The 19,214-nt window shown below is 41.2% G+C and overlaps 1 protein-coding gene, 1 long non-coding RNA gene and 2 other non-coding genes across 7 annotated transcripts in view; 1 reads left to right on the forward strand and 3 right to left on the reverse strand.

Moving 5' to 3' along the window:
- UBAP2 (ubiquitin associated protein 2) overlaps positions 1-19,214 on the reverse strand; it is a 145,986-nt gene that overhangs the window by 49,558 nt on the left and 77,214 nt on the right. For 3 of the 4 annotated variants that reach the window (XM_030565759.1, XM_030565758.1, XM_030565757.1), the window contains exons 10-17: positions 14,607-14,666; positions 13,001-13,053; positions 6,971-7,038; positions 5,775-5,964; positions 4,740-4,962; positions 3,044-3,318; positions 2,315-2,487; positions 541-751 (exon numbers count right to left, since the gene is read on the reverse strand). In XM_030565759.1, coding sequence (XP_030421619.1) covers positions 541-751; positions 2,315-2,487; positions 3,044-3,318; positions 4,740-4,962; positions 5,775-5,964; positions 6,971-7,038; positions 13,001-13,053; positions 14,607-14,666 — 1,253 coding nt within the window. The remainder of the gene's footprint in view (positions 1-540; positions 752-2,314; positions 2,488-3,043; positions 3,319-4,739; positions 4,963-5,774; positions 5,965-6,970; positions 7,039-13,000; positions 13,054-14,606; positions 14,667-19,214) is intronic. The other variant, XM_030565760.1, reaches the window with a different exon arrangement.
- On the reverse strand, positions 2,823-2,908 carry LOC115654137. The gene has a single exon (XR_004001120.1). It is a non-coding gene; the product is annotated as a small nucleolar RNA SNORD121A (small nucleolar RNA).
- Positions 3,313-14,077, forward strand: LOC115653077. The gene is made up of 3 exons (XR_004000837.1): positions 3,313-3,449; positions 11,232-11,235; positions 14,067-14,077. It is a non-coding gene; the product is annotated as an uncharacterized LOC115653077 (long non-coding RNA).
- On the reverse strand, positions 5,369-5,452 carry LOC115654136. Its single transcript, XR_004001119.1, has one exon. It is a non-coding gene; the product is annotated as a small nucleolar RNA SNORD121A (small nucleolar RNA).

Genomic DNA, 19,214 nt, shown 5'->3' on the forward strand with positions numbered 1-19,214 from the left:
TTTTTTTATTATTTAACATTTATAATGTGGTTGTGCCTGAAGGCCCTAACCAGGTCAGGTCCCACTGTGTTATATGCTGTACAAATATAATAAACAGTCTCTGCACCGAAGTGATGCTGGCAAGATGATATGGTAGCCAGGTAATATCCATTTGTTTTTTTTAAAACAAGATGCCAAGCTTCAGGAAGGAGGAGTCAGTCAAAATGAGAATGTTAGCAAGAAACAGACTGAAGAGCAAATCAAGAAATCAAAATCCATAGAAACATCACAAAGATCTGCATATCAGAGGACCGAAGGGCCAGAAAAGCTACAGCAAAGAACAATAGCGTTTGGGAGGGAGGGGGTCAAAAGAGAATCTTTTAACTAGTCCAAGAGAAGTTAACAGACAAAAATATCATCTCTGTGTTAGCCACTGAAGTCTCAGAGTAGAACCACTATTACGAAGCTCAACAAAACAGTTGAGCTATAGCCATAGTATGTCACCAACACCCAAATAACCTAATTAATTTTCATTATCAAAGGTTTCTGAAATCTACTCACCGTGACTGCAACAGGGGTTGAATCCGATGGAGCCATGGAGCTTTGGTATGCTATCCTGCTATGCACAGAAGTCTGGTCATAGGAGCAAGAAGTTGTTACGGGGCTAGTGCTCTGGGATGAGCAGGTCAGACTGGAAGAAGTGATGGCAGAGGTTGTGTAGGTGGACTCCTGTACTGTATTGGATATTGGCAAAGAGGTATTCAAAGGATCACTGAAAAAGTAAAAGTTATTTATCGTCTTGTTAAATGTCATTTCAGATACCTTCATGACATTACCAGCTTCTGCACAGCAATCTGGAACTGGATACCCATTTGCTCAGCTAGAAGTTGCTCACGTTCCAGTCTCCTAGCATAACACAATTGAATGTGGGCCTAGGTTAAAGTTACAGCAGGCCCTCTGTTCAGAGTCAGCATTTTCGCTCCGCAACAGGAGGCATTTCCCCTTCCTAGGACAACTGTATTTTTCTCATCCCATGTTCCATTTTTCCTCCTCTCAAAGAGGCCAGCTATGATAATTGTTTTCCTGCTTTTTCCTGGCTAGAATTAATGTTATACTTCACAAGTGATTTCTTATGCTTTTAGATCGTAAGGTTTAAAGGGCAGACACCACCTCTTACCATGTGTTTGTACCAGAGCCCAGCATAATGGTGTCTGATCAGACTGAGGCCTCTAGTCAATATTCTAATACTCTGAAATCTACTGACAAAAGGCACTAAAATAAGAGGTATTATTATTACACAACACTGCTGTAAATATACATGACAGTTTACATACACTGCCCTAGCTCTTTCTAAACTCTTTACATTTGTTGCCTTTCCAGTATTGCTTGAGTTAACATCAATCTTGTAGGACTTTACAGGTTAAGAAGCACTTTTTAAAACCTAAATTTTCTTGCCTGTGATACAAACATTACTTTAAGACAGTTAACACAAGTCATATTTTTCAGATCTTGGATACAGAAACTGGGTATCCCTCCATTTCTGTTTATATGGTCTGTTTCAGGCTCCCGTACATCAGCACAATGCTGCAATGTTTGCTCTGCCAAAACTGGAAGGGGTGTTTCCCCCTTGCTTCCTTTTTTAAGGTTTGTATTGCATTTTTTAAAACATTTACAAAAGTTAAGATGAATAGAGGAATTTATTTTTGCAAATCCTCCATAAACTTTTTAAGGAAGATTTTACACAAACAAAACTCTGAAAGAACATTTGAAAAGTAAGCATGTATTTGGCTGCTATGTTTGCATTTCCCTTGTTTTTACTGACGATATTAGCATTTTAATAAGGGCTTTCTGCCCACTTCAGAGCCTGGCTGCCTTTAGGCTGAGCCTACAGAAGTCAGACCTCAATCTGTGATGTTGGTCTCCTGACACAGATGGACGTTGTGATGCATTTATCTCTACTGGGTCAATTATAAGAGAGATGGGATGGGAGGGAGCCAAACCCTCACTTAAATAGCTTTGGGAATCAGTAGAATTAAAAATGATAAAGTAACAATGTGAAGGGTAGCTCATGAAAAGGGCATTTAAGTTCAATTCACTCCCCCTTCCGTGCCAACCTGTTTTTTAGAATGTTTCTCTAGTCATCAGAAAAGGGATCATCCTCCTTTTAAGGGTGCCATCCTCAGAAAATAAAGACTGAGGCTCACAAGCAATTATCTTTTGCTTATGAGACAGCTACACCAAACAGCCCCTGGGCACAAGAGACCTTGATCTTCACATGCCACTTTTTTTGGTACCAGAGAACACAGAAGGACGCAGGAATGGAACTCTTACGTACTTTACAGGTTTCGAGTACAAGCTGTTGCTGGACACCTGGCTAATATTCTCATTGCTTGGGGCCGACCCAAACTCTGGGAGAGAAGGCTCTGACCCAAACTCCAGAGCTCCAAACTGAACATTTAGCCCCGTCACATCAGCTGATCCAGGCATTTCCACTGCAGAGGCAGGGATCTGAAAGTAAAAACAAAATCCTGTATCTACATAGTTTATATGAAAGAAATCATTCATGAACCACCTTGGACTCTAGGGAATTATGAACATACAGAACACCGAGTATGTAACTTGGTTACAATCTCATAGCCTTGGCTTCTAACCTGAATCTGTTGGTCACTACAGCTGCTTCTCAGATGGAGCTGCATAATTTCACCTAACTAGAATCCCTCCAGCTTAAAATTTAATTTGTCAGTCCCACATACCTTTGGGGGCCTAAGAGATTAAGTCATACTGTCCTCTGTACCTATTAAAGAGTATTTTGTTTTAAGCATTCACCTCCCAGTCACTAGTTAGTCCAAAAACACTCAGAAATGGTTGAATTTCCACACAAAGCAATCAGATATGTGCTTGGAAAATACCACATCACTGTCTTCTGGACTATAAAGCCACCCATCTTAAAATTCCCCGTTTTAAACCCAAAAGTGCATCAAGACTGCCCTCTAAAGTTTCCCCACACCCTCATGTATCTTAAAGCCTATATTTGCCATATACTTGCCCCTGCTGTGTTACCCACCTTAGAAGCTGGGGGTATCCTCCGTTTCGGTGGTTTGATCTGTTTCTGCTGTGTTTGATGGGCAGACACTGCCTGGTTATCCACAGACATGCTGGGGAGCTGCAGCATTTTGCTTGCAGCCATAGAACTGTCTACTGGTGATGGCTCTCGGAGTTTTACTTGGGAGGAGAAGGACTCCAATCCAGGAGGAGGAACAGGGACTGCCTGTGTCTGCTGTTGCTGTCGTTGGGTCAGCTGGCTGAGAACTGGGGATGGTTCAGGCTGGGATTTAAAGTCTAGCCAGCATTTGGGAAAAGAAAATCATAATTGATGCATTAAACTCTGCTCCCAGGACTTCTATGTTCCATCTCTGTAGTTGAAGAATCAGTGCTTTTATTCACCCCTCTCAGAGCTATTGCTGCAGACTGTCAGCTGTCAATGCATTATTTTACATGAGCTTCAGATTTTGAAGATTATTTTTGCAACCACAGAGCTGGCAACTTAATTTTCTCTTTTGAAATGAAAACAGATTCTGAGATAGGACTAAATGGCAATTTTTTTAAAATAGGGAATTAGGCAGCTGTTCATATGGCCACACAACTGCATTATACTCAAGTCCCTAGCAGAAATGCTATGTATTATTTTAGTCAGACCGTGCACCGATCCACAGTGTGAAGACCTGTCTGAAAGTGGGACTCCGTTAAAGGTAGAAAGTGCAATTCACAATAAAAGCTAAAACTCATGACTTTTGGAGGACAGGCTCATAAGCAACTATTCAAAACTGTGGTTCACAAACACAAGAGGTCCACAGAACATTGCAGGCTACATGTTGCCAGCTTCTTATTTTCAGCAGCTGAACTGCATTAAAACACAGTGAAAACAAATATTTTCTTAATATTACTTTATGTGAACAATTGTGGTTGCTACCACAATGGCTGCTTCTATACTGGCAAAACCAGGACCTGTAATTCTCCACAGTAGGAGCATCACTGGAAGCAACAGTGTAGAGATTGCTCAAGCAATTTTTAATCACTGCCTTGTCTAACCCTCCTCAGAGAAGGGTCTACGTAATTGTGAATGGGAGGTACGGTGATCTACTCCATCGTGGACAGAAAGGGAAGTATGCAGGATGCAGGTGGTCCCAGGATTAAGACGTGATCCACACTATTAAAGAGCCAGAGAACGCATTATAAGGTGGTATTAACTTAGTCTAGCATTGAAACTTTATACTTTGTCACTAGTAGAGTACAGTCAAGGTAAAATAAAAAGGTCTTTCCCCAGGATTCCTAGAGACATTTACAGTCATACTTTATATGAAGGTTCCATTTACAAACAGTTTATAAAAGGTTAGTAATAGATTTTTAAATAAATGGCTAACCAATTGCCAGAGATGAGCCAAACAGGCTGCTTACAACCATCTGTAACACTTTCTACTGAAGCCATCTATAAAAATATTTATGTCGTCTATTATGCTTATAACATATATAACTTATTAACCTTTTATGAATGGAACTCAATATAATGTGATCAAGTTTACTAGTCTCCTTTAGGAATCTAATTTCAAAAGAGAAGCCATTTCTCAATATTTTAAAAATCTCTTACATAACATCTGCCACTGAAGAGTGAAAGTTCCACAGTCAATGGCTTTTAAAAAAAAAAAAAAAAAAAAAAAAAACCACAACAAAACATAAAAACACCCCAATATCTAAACGCTCACCAAACTGACTGAGGACAGAGGATTGGCTAATAGAGGGTTTCAGATCCCAGGATGACGTGGTGGTAGCGGTGGTGGCAGTGGAGCTACTGCTGTTTTGCTGAGAGCTCGGAGAGGTGAACTGACCCAAACCTGGAGACTTCAACTGGTCCAAGAGCGGCGATCCAGTGGAGTTTGCTAATTTAGAGGATCCAAGTTCTCCAAACCCAGAACAGAGAACTGAAGACTAGCAAGAAAATAAGAAAAAAAAATTTTCACTAAATGTTAACATGACCAAACCTGTGAGGTCTGAGTTAATTGCTCCTGTTGGCAGCAATTCAATTCATACTTCATCCCCAGATTTCTAATTAAAAGTGAAAAGTTAAAACTTAGCAAGAAAATCCAACTGAGCACTAACAATAGGGGGCCAGATCCCCAGCTATTGTATACTGGTTTAGCTCCACAACTGTTAATGGAAGTTTGTTGATTTACCCAAGCTAAGGATCTGACTCATGTAGTTTTGTTTATATAGTGCCTTAAAACAGTGTAAAGGTAAAGTTACTGGCAAGAGTATTTAATCTGTTTCAAAACATTTTCCTACATCTAATCTCCAACTCTGTTAACACTAACAAAGGATAGCCAACTTTCCATTAGTCCAGAAAACTCAGTAACAGTTGATTTCCACACAGACCAGTCAGATATGTGCTTGGAAAATACCACATCACAGTCTTCTGGCCTAGAATTCAATGCTTTATAAACAAAGATTTTCATTTTAATCAATATGCAGAAAACTTATTTACTCTTTTCTCAAGAACCAAAACAAGTAGTTCACTTAAACAGACAAGTAACAAGCCTGTGAGTACAAAAAGGTCCATCTGACACTTTTGGGGGGTGGGGGGAAGGTCATTCTTAGTCCAGTGTCCTCTTATACACTTCAATACCACCTGCAATTTAAGTGCTGCAAAGAAAAGTTATGAAAAAGCAAGAAACTAACTGAAAAAGTATGAATAGTTTATTCCTTAAGATCCTGAGTCTTTAAAAAGCCAAGATTAATTTTACCAGACTCTGAGGAGAATAGGAGTTGACAGCACTGGAATTGCCAGGTCCTGATGCCATCTGGGTGTTGTGCTGGGAATTCGTGAAGACTAGGGCTTGGCCAAAGCTCTGCTGTTGGGGAGACTCGAAAGAGATGCCTTCTGTTTCTTGGCTAGAAGTCACAGGCTTCTGAAGTAACGTTACTAGGTCAATGCTACAAGAAAGAGTAAGCTGTCGCCAGATACTCACAACTGGGATATTTGAGGAGTGAAAGATGATCAAATAACTAAGATCCATACGAAGAACACTATGCTAGCAACATTATTTAATCTTTCTAGGTCTCATCTCTGCAGCACACAGCACCTCTAGGAAAAGCGAGAAACCAGCTTTCTACTCAGATGGCAAGGTCCTGCCAGCTGCTCGAGCAGAGGGTTATTATCGCTGCCACATTTACTGCTTCAGAATTGAAGAAAACCTTGCATTTTGTTCTGCATTTTAGCATTTCAAAGTGACACACAGCGCAATTTGAATATCATAATTTCTCTTGGGTATGTCCAAAGTACTTACCACCATGGTAAGCTCATGGAGATCAACATGATTGAGCCATGAGAGGTAAGTGAAAAGAGGTGTTATTTGCTTACTTGAGTGGATCTTGCCACTCAGTCCATATGTACTTTACATGTCTGCAGCACCTGCAACCTGAGAATCAAGGTGTTTTACAAATATTACTGCATCAAGCTTGCCCCCCCTCCATGAGGTGAATATTATTCCCGTTTTGTAGATGGGGAAAATCATGCACATAGCAGTGAATTGATTAGCCCATTATCACACAGGAATTCTGTGGCAGAAGCAGGAACAGAGCACTAGGCATGTGTCTGAATTTGCTCCACATTACATAACATTAGGATTTGGAACACACGCCTTTCATATACTTAATATGGCCTGTTGTACACTACAGTGTAGTCAGAGCCTAATATTAGATAAAATCAGATGTTAATACTAAAATAAATTCACCCCCAAAATTCTGATTAGACATGAGCTTGTCCATTCACATCCATGCCATCTCCTGGGGGCAAACACAAGATTGTTTTCTAGTATTTTATCGAACTGAACTTTAAAGTGCGCCAAATGCTGAAACTTCAACAACTTTACAGGGAGTGCATGAAAGAGTTTAGGCTGTGAGAACATTCAATGGAACAAAGACGTAAATCCTCCCCTACCTTTGCCCAGGAGTGATGTGATTCTCAGCTGGAACAGAAGATGCAGTGAAGACCTTTGTTTCAGAAAGCTGAGAAAGGGGTAAGAAAAAAGGAGGGAGAAAGTGTATTTTAGTTATATGTGCATTGAAAGTTTACATGCAGCAATATTCAAAATAAATAATCCAACCCTGGTTATGTAACTTAAAGAGATCAGTAATACCAAATCATAGTAAAAAGTTGCACTGCAGATCATCTTTAAAAGGACAAAGAAAACATAGCCCAATTTTAATAAGGACTTGTACACAGTTCTGCACTGATTTAAACACATTGGTGTAAGGTCTGGTCTACACACAGATTTTGTACCAATATAACGGTATTTGTTAGGAATGTGGGGTTTTTTACCCAAATAGTTATATCATTACAGACCCTAATGTGAATGCAGTTATAGTGGCATAAAGATGCCTTATACTGGCATAAATTAGTTTATTCTCATAATGAACAGGGAATAAGATATAACAGTACAACATAAGCATCTTTCTACTGGCATAACCGTGTCCACTCTGGGGGAATTGTGCTGCTTTTACTACACCAGTATAGTTAAAACAAGCCTTAAGAAACCAACTTAGTTAAACTGATGAAACCCCCTTTGGTGTGGATGCAGTTACACCGATATAAGTGATGATATTTATATAGCTGTTAAACTGATATAAGTTAAGTTCAAACAGATACAAGAGTGCTCACACACAACATTACTCTCCCTTAACTAATTCAGTATAAAATCATCTCTTTAGTTATATCGGTACAACTTTGTGTGTAGACCAAGCCTAAGAACAGCTGACCTACCAAAGGAGTGAGCAAGCATTTCACTACAGTTGGAAGGCTGGGTCCCTTCTCCTTTAAAGCCTTACACGTTCTTAACTTTAAACAAAGTGAGCAGTCCCACTGAGGTCTTGGAAAGCAAGAGCCAAATTCATCTCTGCCATACTGTGTGCAGTTCCACTGACATCATTGGGAGTTACATCCCTAAATATGCTACAGTTATTAAATCAAATTGCAAGAGTGCTCATCTGATTAGGGTTCTTTTATGGAACAATGTTCATCCAAATTGAGTGTTACATGCCAAGACTGATTCTGATGTGTATTTTAAAGGTGAATGCGTCCCACCAATAAGAGGTAAAGATCTAGTTCTGTGGTGTTGGAAGTGTGGGTTGACAGCTGGATGAATGCGTTTTGGATTTTATGCTGGAACACAGTTCATGCAAAGTACGGTGTGTTACGAGAAAGTGAAACTCCTAGCTCCTCCCTCATTCCCCCCGTGCTGCCTCTGCCAGTTCTTATTTTAAACTTAGTTCTTTGAGGCAGAGATTCCAACTACATCTGTTATGTAAAGCACCACATATACACAACACTATATACATAATGAATAAGGCTAAGATTTCGTAAAGGTTCTTTTTAATAAAAGTCACGGACAAGTCACAAGCAAGAAACAAAAATTCAATGAGCCTGTGACCTGTCCGTGACTTTTACTAAAAATAACCGGAGGCCAGGGCTAGCTAAGGGGGAGGGATGAACTCCCATTGAGGGGGGACCCGACAGGTCGAGCTTCCCACAATGGCAGGGGGCACAGCCCCGGCTCCAGCAGCTGCAGAGGGAGGTGTGGGGGGGAGAACCACCACAGGGGACAAAGCCCCTTCTCCAGAACTGGCTGTAGCTGCAGGACAGGGATGTGTGGTCCCAACTGCGGCCCCCTGCCAAGCCCAGGCTACAGCTGGGAGGGGTGGTGCATGGCCCTGGGAAGCTAAGGGGCATGGTCCTGCCTAGCCTGGGACACTGCAGGGCTGGAGTGTGCTGCCCCAGCTGCAGCCCCCAGTAGAAGCTCCCAGAAGCCACGGGGCTCGCTGCACGGCCCTGGTTGCAGGGTCCTGCTTCCAGCCATCCCCAGTCGCAGGGCAGGGGCGCACAGTCCCACCCCCTACCTCCTGAAGTGTAGAAGTCACGAAGGTCCGGTAAAGTCACAGAATCTGTGACTGCCATGGCCTCCATGACTAAATCATAGCCTTAATAAAGAACAATAAAGAAGGTTAAGCATTTAATTTCAGCCCAAATAAATTCATAGTAAAGGTTTCTGCTCCATCGATAGCACCCTTCCCCCATTATGTGTTATTGTAGCATACACCGTACTATGCTTTCTGCAGCCTTGTGAGATTCCTGCATTATTACGGCACTAAGAGGTCAGTTAAGAGCGGAGTGGTAGGCTGTGATCTGCCACCCCTTAGTTAAATATTAAATCCTCAATATAACATTAACAGTTTCCCATGCTCACTTAACCTGGAGTACCATCAACAGTGACTAAAAACACTGACAAACCCTGAAAGCAGGTTGGCTACAGAGCTTGACAGACTTGAGACAATTTCAAAAGCGCCTCTTGGGCATGAAAGGGAAAAAACGTTCTCTATGCAAGTATAATTGCATGCAAAACAACGCCCAAGATGCAGGTTAGTAGCTCTGCTGTATTACATTTATGCTATGGACTGTGGCAAACAGTAAACAAGCAGCAGATTTGAGAGTCTGCTGGGATTATGGCATTTGTCAGAGCCCATGACATGTGCAGCAGCTGAAACAGATGCCACCAGAGTTTCTTAGAAGCAATTTTATCTGCTTCTGAGTAACTGTCTGGGATAACTAGTTGTGCTACACAATAAACACACCCTTCACTAATGTACTAGAACATTCCTAAAAATAGGTGGATGACAAACAATGATCAATTGTTTTTAAAAGTCAACTTCACAGGGGCGCCTCCCCTTCTTACAGCGACATCCCTTCAAATACAAACATCAGCAAAGTTCCAATTGTAAAACCTTGGCCTAGTCACCAAGTATGCAACGTTTACCAGCAGCCAACCCTCTCCCACACCCAGCTAATATGGCTTGGGAGCAATACTCAAGACGTGTATTTAAGAACTGAAGCAAAATACAAGGTAAGAGTAACAAACCCCCAAAATCAGGACCCTAATGGGTATGTCTACACTGCAACTGGGAGTGTACCTCCCAGCCTGGGTAGACAACTAGTTTGGCTTGAGCTAGCGCACTACAAACAGCAGTGCGGACCTCATGGCACAGGTTCGCAAGCCCACGCAACCCCCTGGGTCGGAGCTCAGGTGGCTAGCCCTAGCCTCTGCCAGTGCTGCAAGGCTATTTCTAACATGCTAAATCAAGCCAAGTTAGCATGAGTATATCTACCTGGGCTGGGAGGCACCCTCCCAGCAACACTGTTACTGAGGCCAAAGAAGTTAAAACTAAATGAAATTGATGGTTTTCATGCCATCTTAAATCCTGTTTAAGGGACACTGCCAATTTAATCACACTTCTGTCCATTTTTTTCTAAATAGGAGATTGGTTGTAAAAACTGCCAGGAAGACTGAGAACCAACTGTAGTACCTAAAAATATATTTGCTTTTAATTTGACTTGCCTTCACATTGTATTTTGTTAAAGGGATAGCATCAATTTCATATATTAGCCATACAAGCTAGGTGAAGTAATATCTTCATATATTGTAATTCCAAGTGTCTATTACTGTTTAAACAGAATGGAGAGTATCATTATTCTCGATTCGTAGAGTTTAAGACCAGAAGAAACCATTAGATCATTTAGTCTGCCCTCCTGTATATCACAGGCCATTAAATTTCACCCAATTACCCCTGTACTGAGCCCAATATCTTGCATTTGACTAAAGCACAGTCTGCACTTGGCTAAAGTATATTTCTAATTTAAATTAGTCTAGGTTTGGCTTCCAGGCACTGGTTCTGGCTATGCCTTTCCCCACCAGATTAAAGAGCCTTTTAATAGCCTATATTTTTTCCATGTGAAGGAATCAATGCTTTTGTCCACTGAGAGACTGGATTCCACTAATGCTAACAGTTTGTAATAGACCAGCTACTGAAGTCATTAGTTCGTTGCATGAGTGTAGTTGGCAGGCCAGAATAGAGGGATCCCTGACGTGAAGTGAGACAAAGTTAGCCCCGAATCCTGCAATGAACTCCATGTAGGCCAACCCCTGTGCCCACATGGAAGCACATGACTTCCATCTCAATAAAGATAAATGCAAAGTGCTCCACCTAGGAAGGAACAATCAGTTTCACACATACAGAATGGGAAGAGATTGTCTAGGAAGGAGTATGGCAGAAAGAGATCTAGGGGTCATAGTAGACCACAAGCTTAATATGAGTCAACAGTGTGATACTGTTGCAAAAAAAGCAAACATGATTCTGGGATGCATTAACAGGTGTGTTGTAAACAAGACACGAGAAGTCATTCTTCCGCTTTACTCTGCGCTGGTTAGGCCTCAACTGGAGTATTGTGTCCAGTTCTGGGCACCGCATTTCAAGAAAGATGTGGAGAAATTGGAGAGGGTCCAGAGAAGAGCAACAAGAATGATTAAAGGTCTTGAGAATATGACCTATGAAGGAAGGCTGAAGGAATTGGGTTTGTTTAGTTTGGAAAAGAGAAGACTGAGAGGGGACATGATAGCAGTTTTCAGGTATCTAAAAGGGTGTCATCAGGAGGAGGGAGAAAACTTGTTCACCTTAGCCTCCAATGATAGAACAAGAAGCAACGGGCTTAAACTGCAGCAAGGGAGATTTAGGTTGGACATTAGGAAAAAGTTCCTAACTGTCAGGGTAGTTAAACACTGGAATAGATTGCCTAGGGAAGTTGTGGAATCTCCATCTCTGGAGATATTTAAGAGTAGGTTAGATAAATGTCTGTTAGGGATGGTCTAGACAGTATTTGGTCCTGCCATGAGGGCAGGGGACTGGACTCGATGACCTCTCGAGGTCCCTTCCAGTCCTAGAGTCTATGAGACGATGCTCCAAATGGATGCAGGAGTTAGCCTGCATAGAGTTCCTTGAACAAGTTAGGCCTTGCTCCTGTAATAAGCCCAGTTATTTGACTATACTATACCAACAACAGAACCACCACTCAGACATTAAAAAATAGAAGACAGATTTCTAATTAATCTAAAACTGATACCTTTAAAGAATGCACACGGATAATAATACTTTTATAGCACTTTTAATACTTTCCAGATTACAAACTCCTTGGAAGTTAAGAAAGAATTTTCAGATTTGTCTTTGAAGTGAGACACTACTCTCTCTAGTAAGAACCAAAACCACCACCGGTCTCGACCAAACATTCTGAAGCAAACTCTTCTCTTAGGAAAATGGGCTTAGAATATCTGATGTCCACATACAGCAGAAGGACCTTGATTTTTGAAGTTCTCCGTTTGCTTATCAATTTTCTCCACTCCCCCCCAAACTCCTCTAACCTGCATACACACAGTGGCTTGTTATTGTGGGTTCCTCAGACTGGGCTGGTAGGTATTAATATTATTAGAATACCCAAAATGTGCCAAGTGCTTTACAGATATGAAGCAAGGCCACTGGCCTGAGAAAAATACATGGACGGGGTGGGGTGGGGGGGACAACAAAAAAATGTGATTATGTGATGATACGTCTTGATTTTTTTTAATAGTCTGTTAACAAAGACTGACTCATGTTTTGAAAAAATTAAAAGAATGATATAGATCTTATAAACAGAAAAAAATGGATCAAAATTTGGGCAGTCGCTAAGTTTTAATACTTAATCTACCAGTTCATAAAGATCATTATATAAAAAAAGAGTCTCATGATGCTAAGGGTGTAAGCTCTAGACAATGCAAGGAGAAATGTGCATGATTAACTCTCATAAGTGCTAAATAGTAGAGTTGGGTTAAGAATGAAAATATTTTAACTATCAAAAAATATGTAAAATTCTTATATTCACAAATAGTTCACCCTGACTGATAAAATGGGGAATAATATTTTTACATTATTTGAATCAGAAAGTACAACGAAATTCATCAAATAATTGATTTTATGATCTCCATTAAATAGGAATGAACTACAACCCCCCCATACATTGCAAAGTATTACACAAGACATTTTTGACTTCTGAAGGAGATGCACAGACAGCTCAGAGTGAATAATTGCTGCCTACCCATCCACATATACTTACATCTTCATTCCAGTCTTCTGCCGTCCATTCTTCTATCGAATTCTTCCATGCTCCTGTTGCAGTATGGGAGAGAAGAGAAATTAGGCACAAATCCTAAAGCCCAATATCATATTTCAGTTTGCACATTAAAGGCCATCTTACCGTCCATCTCTAATTACAGTTATGAATGCAGTACATGCAGGAAATTATGGTCAGGACCATGAGATGTTCTACAGAGTTAGAGTCTTTTGGGAGATATTTTTAACATGTTCTCTAGAATATAAAGATATTTCTAGCCCTTCTGGTACCAGAGATGGTTTATGTTAAAGGAAAGACTACAGTGTCCTTAAATCAGCCATCATACTCAATAGCACGAAGCATGGTGAGAAATGGACCCCACTCACCTTTCCCTGATGATTAAATTTAATGATAGAATCCTAAAGCAGAGTAGAATCTGAGCTCTGAACCACCATAAACATGGGATCCATACTGGCTGCACAGTGGAGCAAGATCTGCTTAGACTTCCAAGGTCTGCATCTGGACCAGTGATACTCAGACCTCAGTGGTTCGGGAGCCAAATCAGTGATTAACATAACCCAAAAGAGCCACAGTAGTGTGAATTCATTTTTTTATTTACTATTTATATATATTTCTCACAGCAAAATGACTGATTAAGTATTATTATTTTATTAACTACAATTGGTAAGCAACATAGTAAAAGCATCCTGATTGGTTAATAACTTAGATTGGCTAATAATTAAAATCACACAGTATTTTAATATCATGTGCTGTAAAGAGCCACTTGCAGTTTGCATGCCTCAGTTTGCGCATCACTGGTCCGTACCCTCCTGAGCTGAAAGCACATAGTGGTGTCCCCTCTAGGACATTCCCTTCCTGCCTGCTGGCTGTCTCCTCAGGCCAGAATAACCCCATTCCACTTTCCCCTGAGTTGGAAGAGAGTCATTTTACAGGAAAAAATCTCATTCCTACTGTGGCAGCAGGGTGGTTGGCCTGCCACTCCAGCTGCAGCATGGTGCCAAGCCAGTTATGTCACAAGTTGTAGAGAGCAGGCTGTGCAGAGCAGCAGGCAGACTATCACTTGCAGGAATAGCACAGCAGTAGGAAACGTGTTTAATGTTTTTAAAACTGGTCTCTTCCACAGGAAACGGCAAGGGAGAGAGGGGGCACACAACAGTCGGAAACCATTAGAAAGCAGGGGTGTTGGGGAACACACACACTTGAGGCTATCCCAGGCACAGAGCCACCAAATTAATTACACAACCACAAGCGAAGCACCCACCAGCAGTAAAATTTCAGTTTCCACCACCTTTGATCAAACGTAGCTTTGCAAGACACCTCAGTTTTAAACGCATTCTTGTGTTCGGCTCTGAATCATTTGCAATTAATGAATTTTAAAATAAAGCCCCTTGAAGACAACATCAAATACAGTCTACGCTAATTAGATCAATATAGATGTATATATATCAATATATCCGAATTCATTCCTCTGTGTGTTTTACATTGCAGTTAAGTCATAGACAGTGGGATTGAACACTGCTGATTTGGCAGTCTGAGCAGCCCTGCCCCCAACACACACATATCCCCAAAAAAGAAAGAGGACTTATACCTTGGAGTCCACAATTATTTGGCAGGTCCTGAGTAAGATAATGTCCACTCTGGGCTGGCTCTGTGGAGCAATATAAGATTGCCTGAAACGTCTCTCAATCACACTATACCAAATAGCCTCTCACTGAAGCTCTCCATATAAAGTGTTGAGTCATGTACCTTCAGCTAAGCAAAGTAATTTTTGGCGTTTCCAAGGAAAATTCACCAGATCTCCAATTCCTGGACAAACTCCCAAGCTAGCCCACATGTCCATGACTTTTCAGACAGGAAGAAGTGCCCAAGTGAGTAGTATAATTTAGACGTGGAAGTTAGATCAGCCTTTCCTCTGGCTTCTTCCTCCTGGCCAATGGAGGATTGCTCCCTACAGGATATGTTCTATACGTATTTTTATTTGTTTCTCTTAAGAATGGATCCTTCTGTCTACTCTATGTCTGACTTGTGTAGACGGTAAAGCTCTTCAGGGCAAGGATGGTCTCTGTATTTTGTGTCGTGTGTCAGTACTTTAATAATAAACAATAGTACTCCAAGTGTTTTGTCTAGTTTTGTTTTACGTAAGTCCAGCAATGGGGCTTCCACCAGTCGCATTGGGAGAGTATTCCAAACCAACAGATCCCACAGTTGGGACATTTCCCTGACATTCAGCCTAATGGTTCATCCCATTCTTATTTTATACTCGCACTGGATCAACCCGTTTTCTGTACTGGCACCCTTCAAACATTTGCAGACAATGAACACACCTCCCGCACTACGCATTTTAGAAGATTATCCAAGTTGTACACATTTCATTCTCACTCTTGTTTCCAAAGTCAATCCCTCTAGCCTCAACTACTTTGTTGCTCTTCCATTAATTAATTCCTATTTGACAATGTCTTCCTACATTGAAGGACCTGGAACTGCACACAGTATTCCAGGTATGATCTTACTACTAGCACAACAGGTCCTCTCTTCAACATGTTCCATCTGCAGTCCAAAAAACAAAAGAAGAAAAAAAACACCATCATGCTGGCTTTAATGCCACCTTTCAGCACTGCAAACTTGAATAATTTTCTGTCCACTATTGCCCTAGGTCTTCTGAGACACTGCAGTTTTTACAAGTATCTTCTTTCTATTGAAAGTTTGTAGAAAGTTTTGTTTTTCCAAGTATGTTTGTTATGCACATTTCATCCTGGATTTCCATCTGTGCATGCTTCCATTTTTCTTCCGTAAAAGCTGGTTTATCTGCTTTGCAGCAGCTCAACAAGCCAGTAAAAGTGCATTGTACTCTTTATTGCTGGTGTGATTGCTACTATTTTCCTCCTAATTTCTGGCTACTGATCACACCACCTTTGGGATTTTTTCCTCCTTTCACTCCAGAAGCATTACTTTGCACTTTTTGAGCGTGAAACTTATTGTATCCCTATTTCTAACCTTCCTAGCTCCCCTCTGTTTTATGTTATCCTTGTAATTTACAGCCCTTCCCAATTTAGTATAATCTGCAGTCTTCATTAAAATGCTCTTTCCATTTCAACAATGGGCCTAAAACCCAACCTTCTGCAGCTTCCCTGCTATACCATTTCCTCCATCCTCCGAGACTGATATATTGTGGTTTACTGCTCTCTTTACTTTGTGGCCCTTCTGTCAGTTCCATAAGTCACATGGGACTGCACATATCCAAGCCAATCTGAATTACATTTACTAGTAAACTTGAGGCACAATATCTGTACTTTAGTAAACATATGATCATATCTACTGCATTCTTTTCATTCACTGATTTTAGAATTTCATTTAAAAAAAAGTGATTGAATCTGCTATGACTTACTCTATATAAAAGCCATGCTGTTTATTGCTCAGGATCCCATTATTTTCTAGATGCTTACAGGTTTCTGCCATAGCAAGAAGTCACAAGAAAGTGAGTGCATTCAGTGTATTGCAAAAGATCTGAAAGCCGGGGGTACCTCTGGCCACCTGGCAAGTACCCCATTAACCTACCAACTCACACAGTGCTCAGATTTATCGCTTTTCATGTAGGGATCATTCATTTTGCATTTTTAAAAAGTTCTCTTTAAGCTATTTATATAACATATCCTACAACTATTAAAAAAATAGTGGACAGAAGAAGCAAATAGTAGGGGAAGTGTTATAAACAGCTCCCTTCTACTCTTCGGAATAGATGTGTGTTTTAACTTTTATAGGTTCTGTAAGTTATTTAGACTCCTCCTCTCCTTTTCTCTTCACAATCAGCAATACTTGGGTGTTGCCTTGCAACATCATGGAACCTGCTGGCTTTTCCATGATGCCTTTTGCGACACTTCTGCCCTCTGTGACAGCCCAGGACAACATATTCTAAGGCATCTTTAGTGCAAACGGATTTCATAAGCTAAGATGACATTTTAAAAAGTTGAAAAATTGAGCCTGGTTAGTGGGGGGACAAATTAACAAGTATGATGAACTCAAAACTGAGTTGATATTAGAAGGACATCTAAAAAGGCTGAACTGTTTTGCAATTTGTGGTTTAGTATTTCCCCACTAGCTGTCCAGTACTTTTCTTCCAGCTAAACACGAAAAGCCATTCTCAGGCTGTCTTTCCACTCCTACCTAGAGAGAATGCCTCATTCTGCTTTTTTTGCTGTCCTTATCTTTACTTTGCATGCATTCTTGTTTCTTTGCATTATTCTTATTCTTCTAGTCACTCACTCTTCAGTATGGCAAATTTTTATGGTGTTCCAGGCTTCTCTCCCCACGTTCTCCTCCCATTTGCACCACATTCACCAGCCTTTCATTGTCTACAAAATTTGGTTTCCTGGATTTTAATACCCTTGCACTGATGTGTTCTAGACCATTTAGAACTAGGAGAACTTCAGCAGCTCATGCTTTAGCATCAAACTCCATTACCCCCACACCATTTTTCAGTGAATTCTTCTACTCTTGCCAAGTAGATAAGGATAGCGCCTCCATCTGGGTCACAAAGTTGTCCTCTATGTAACTTAGGAATCTGTGCTTAGTCATAATTAGCTATTCCTGTTACCCAGACATCTGGGTAGAGTACTATTAGCATACATTCGCATGATTTCAAATATCAATAGCTTGTCCAAGAATTTCTCTAGCTCTCCATTCTTAGCGAGGAAGTGAAGATGAGACTATCAGTTTCTCAGTATAGATTCTCCTTTCTTGTATCTTTTCCTTTCTTTGTTAAAGTAGAATTTTACTGCTTCTAAAATAATTAGAATAGAATGCCTTGCCCCCCCCCGCACCTCTTTTCTCTGCCTCTATATAGCAAGCACCAACATTAACATTATAGGCAGGATTTCATATGTAGTATCACTTCTACTGCCTCTTCTGGCCTTAAAACTTATTTTTAAAAAACTAACATCAATGAATTAATAATCTTTATTCTAGCTATATGTGTTTTGCTGCAGGACAAATCTATTCAGAATCATCATTCATTTTGGAAATACATGCCAGATTTTGAGCTAAGTAAAAGATCCTTTCCAACTAGTTTAAAGTTTGCCTAAGGAGCCATACCAGTTCTGAACCGAGGAGATTCGCCTCCTATCCATCTAAATGGAGACTGTCTAATGCAGAAAGTCACATCACAAGGGGCTCACACCAGTGCTCAATGAAGCTGAAATCCTTCTCCTTACATCAGCAACTGGTCACCAGTATCAGCCTTTTCCTTTCATTTAACAGTAGAAGGGTTGTCAAAAAGACAACCTGCATAGAAAAGACGGTTACTCACCTTTGTAACTGTTGTTCTTCGAGATGTGTTGCTCATATCCATTCCAGTTAGGTGTACGCGCCGCGCGTGCACATTCGTCGGAAAACTTTTACCCTAGCAACTCAGTGGGCCGGCAGGTCGCCCCCTAGAGTGGCGCCACCATGGCGCTCCATATATACTCCTGCCGGCCCACCCGCTCCTCAGTTCCTTCTTGCCGGCTACTCCGACAGTGGGGAAGGAGGGCGGGTGTGGAATGGATATGAGCAACACATCTCGAAGAACAACAGTTACAAAGGTGAGTAACCGTCTTTTCTTCTTCGAGTGATTGCTCATATCCATTCCAGTTAGGTGAATCCCAAGCCTTACAAAGGCGGTGGGGTCGGAGTGAAATGTGGCAGAATAAAACTGCTGAGCCAGAGGCTACAGCCTCTCTTGACTGCTGAACCAGGGCATACTGCGAAGCAAAGGTATGGACCGAGGACCAATGGAGCTTCGCGACAGATCTCGTGGGTAGAAACACGAGCCAGCAAGGCGGCAGATGAAGCCTGAGCCCTGGTAGAATGCACGTTGATGTGGCTTGTGGAAATATGAGCCAAATCATAACAAGTGGGGATGTCCGCCATCACCCCAGATGAGATCCTCTGAGAGGAGAACAAGCAAGCCCTCCCTTTGGCCCGCTACCGGGATAGAGCTGGGGCACCTTAGGAAATGGTTCTGTCAGCACAATATAATGCGAGCACTCCACAGATGTCCAAGGAGTGCAACGGTTGTGCCCATTGCGTTGAACTGTGGGTAACATGAAAAGCCAAAACCACCTTAGGGAGGAAAGCCGGGTGCGGTCATAACTGCACCTTGTCATTGTGAAACCTAGTGTACGGCGGAACCCCCGTAAGAGCTCTGATCTCAGAGACCCGT

The sequence above is a fragment of the Gopherus evgoodei genome, chromosome 6 (assembly GCF_007399415.2).
Source record: "Gopherus evgoodei ecotype Sinaloan lineage chromosome 6, rGopEvg1_v1.p, whole genome shotgun sequence".
In the NCBI taxonomy this organism is placed as follows: domain Eukaryota; kingdom Metazoa; phylum Chordata; order Testudines; family Testudinidae; genus Gopherus; species Gopherus evgoodei.